Here is a 2,339-nt window from a genome sequence, read left to right on the forward strand (position 1 = left end):
GCTGGAGCGAGAGCACCCAGAGTGGTTTGCGGCGCAGGTGCCCGCCACTAGCGGCCACCAAACTCATTTGCTCGTGCATCATCCACGGACAGAACAGCAGCACGTGCATACACGCGTCGCCGCTGGCAGCAGCGGCGCCGCCCACGACCCCCTCAGCCTGCGGCTGCGGCGGCTGCAGCGCCACTACCGCGCGCTGCTGTGGCGCGAGGCCGTCAGTCTCGTGCGCAACCCTGCTGACGTGGCGGGGCGCATGGCGATGTTTGCGTTCGTTGGGGTGCTCAACGGGCTGGTGAGGTACGCAGTGCCTGGGGAGGCATCCTCTCTTCAGGACCGCATCGGGGTGAGCAAGCTGCAGGCAACGCGTGTGCGTGTGCCTGCGTACGGGCGTACGTACGAGGGTCCTGACCTGGGGGAGAGGTCTGTCCCGGGCACCAGCAGGTTGACACTACTGTGTGCCCTCAAGCATGCGGCTGTACCGAGCGCAGGGATGCCTCTTATACTGCTGCCCTTGCACGTTTGCAATTGGCCATGCAGTGCCCTGCTGCCCCCCACAGCTGTTCTGCGGCATGTCCCATCAAACACTCCACGCCAATAAATCGTGCAGGCCGCTCGTGCGCGCACGCACGCATACAAGCGCGTGCTTGCGCACATGCGCACACGCACACGTGCGAGCGCGCGAACACACACACGCGCGCGCACACACACACACACGCACACGCACAAGCACACACACACACGCACACGCGCACACACACACACGCGCACACGCACGCGCACGCGCACGCGCACGCGCACGCGCACACACTCACACGCACACGCACACGCACACGCACACGCACACGCACGCACGCGCACACACACACACACACACACACACACACACACACACACACACACAGGCACTTTACGGGATCATATCCTTTTACATGTACATGCCCTTCATCTTCATGGGCCTCTTCTGGAGTGCGAAGACGGGATTAATGGAGGGGAGGGGCAAACACACATATGCTTTCTCACTGTGTGGCCAGCATTTCATTTCCTGCAAGTTGCGGGGGCACATGAGTCTCAGTTGCCCTGGACAAACATAGCGAGGTCCCACCACCAGCAGGCCGCATACTAGTCATTGCTCACTGGTGCACTCCTCAACCGCTCCCAACCAACTGCAGGCGACCGCACGTTCTTCTTGAGCGATGCAGCAGCGCGCCTCTACAGCCCGGCAGCCTACTACGCCGCTAAGGCACGGACCGCGGTGCCTTGCGTGGTGCTTTGCCGCAATCACGTGAAACCCGCCCAACACTGAGGGCCCCTGCTGCGTGTGTGGCAAGACCCAACTGCCGATGCAACTGTCGCAACTGCACGTGCTTGGCGCGCCTCTGCTGGTTGGCTGGCACCACCTTGTTCAATACCAGGTCTGTGGCCGCTGAGGCGTATGAGGCCTGGGCTGGCCGGTCACCTGCACCCCCCCTTACCGTCTGCAGGTGACGGCCGTGCTGCCCTTCAACATCGCCTCCGCCCTGTCGTTCCAGCTCATCACCTACGGCATGACCGGCCTGCGCCATGGCGCGGAGAACGTGCTGCGCAGCGCTATCATCAGCGTGCTGATGTCGCTGACAGCCACGCAGGTGACCAAACCAATCTTGCTTGGGTTGGGCACCAGAGCCGCAAGCCTGCGGAGGGACCGACGGGGCCATGCTGCAGCTGTTGGTTCTGCGGCTGCTGCCATAGGTCTTACAGCCCCTGCGGCTCCCGCCCATGTGCACAGTGGCCACACCTGCTGCACCATGTGTGGTGCATGCACACGGCTTCCTACGTATCTGAGGCTGGTTGTCGTTTTGGTGAACCCTCCTCGCAACTCCATCCATTCAGAGTGTGTACCTGTGCGCTACAGTGGCTTCCTCTCAAGACACTGCCTTCATGATGGCCATCGCCATTACAGGTAAGTGGCAGCTGTGCAGAGCCGACCATCCAGACGCCGCCTTCGTTATAAAAATTGGGTGGGTGTATCCTTGTGAGCCACCAGAAGCCGCAGTCAATCTGCACCTTGGACGCCAATCGGCTGTCGGCGCCTTCCCTCCCTCCTTTATACCACCCGGCGCCCCGCCCCTCCCCCAAGAAAACAACACACCCCGCACACCTCCCCCCTTCACAGCCCTGAACCTGCTGGCCTCCGGCTGCATGCAGCGCTTCTCCGCGTACAGCCTGCAGGGCCTGGCCTTCCTGCGCTACCTGTCAGCCGTGAACTGGGGCTGGGAGGGCATGATGCGGGTGGAGCTGGGGGGGAGGCAGCTGCCGTGCGGGGAGGGGTCGGACCCAGGGCTCTCGGCTCTGGGGCTGTACAC

At 62.9% G+C, this 2,339-nt stretch overlaps 1 protein-coding gene across 1 annotated transcript in view; it reads left to right on the forward strand.

The window, feature by feature from the left end:
- Positions 1 to 2,155, forward strand: part of MNEG_8821 (hypothetical protein) — a gene marked incomplete at both ends in the record, with an annotated part of 5,670 nt that extends 3,515 nt beyond the window's left edge. The window contains 5 exons of the mRNA XM_014042708.1: positions 93 to 289; positions 900 to 963; positions 1,167 to 1,249; positions 1,479 to 1,622; positions 2,150 to 2,155. Coding sequence (XP_013898162.1) covers positions 93 to 289; positions 900 to 963; positions 1,167 to 1,249; positions 1,479 to 1,622; positions 2,150 to 2,155 — 494 coding nt within the window. The remainder of the gene's footprint in view (positions 1 to 92; positions 290 to 899; positions 964 to 1,166; positions 1,250 to 1,478; positions 1,623 to 2,149) is intronic.
- Positions 2,156 to 2,339: the final 184 nt, after the last annotated feature.

Source organism: Monoraphidium neglectum (genome assembly GCF_000611645.1).
Source record: "Monoraphidium neglectum strain SAG 48.87 unplaced genomic scaffold scaffold01721, whole genome shotgun sequence".
NCBI classification, from domain to species: domain Eukaryota; kingdom Viridiplantae; phylum Chlorophyta; class Chlorophyceae; order Sphaeropleales; family Selenastraceae; genus Monoraphidium; species Monoraphidium neglectum.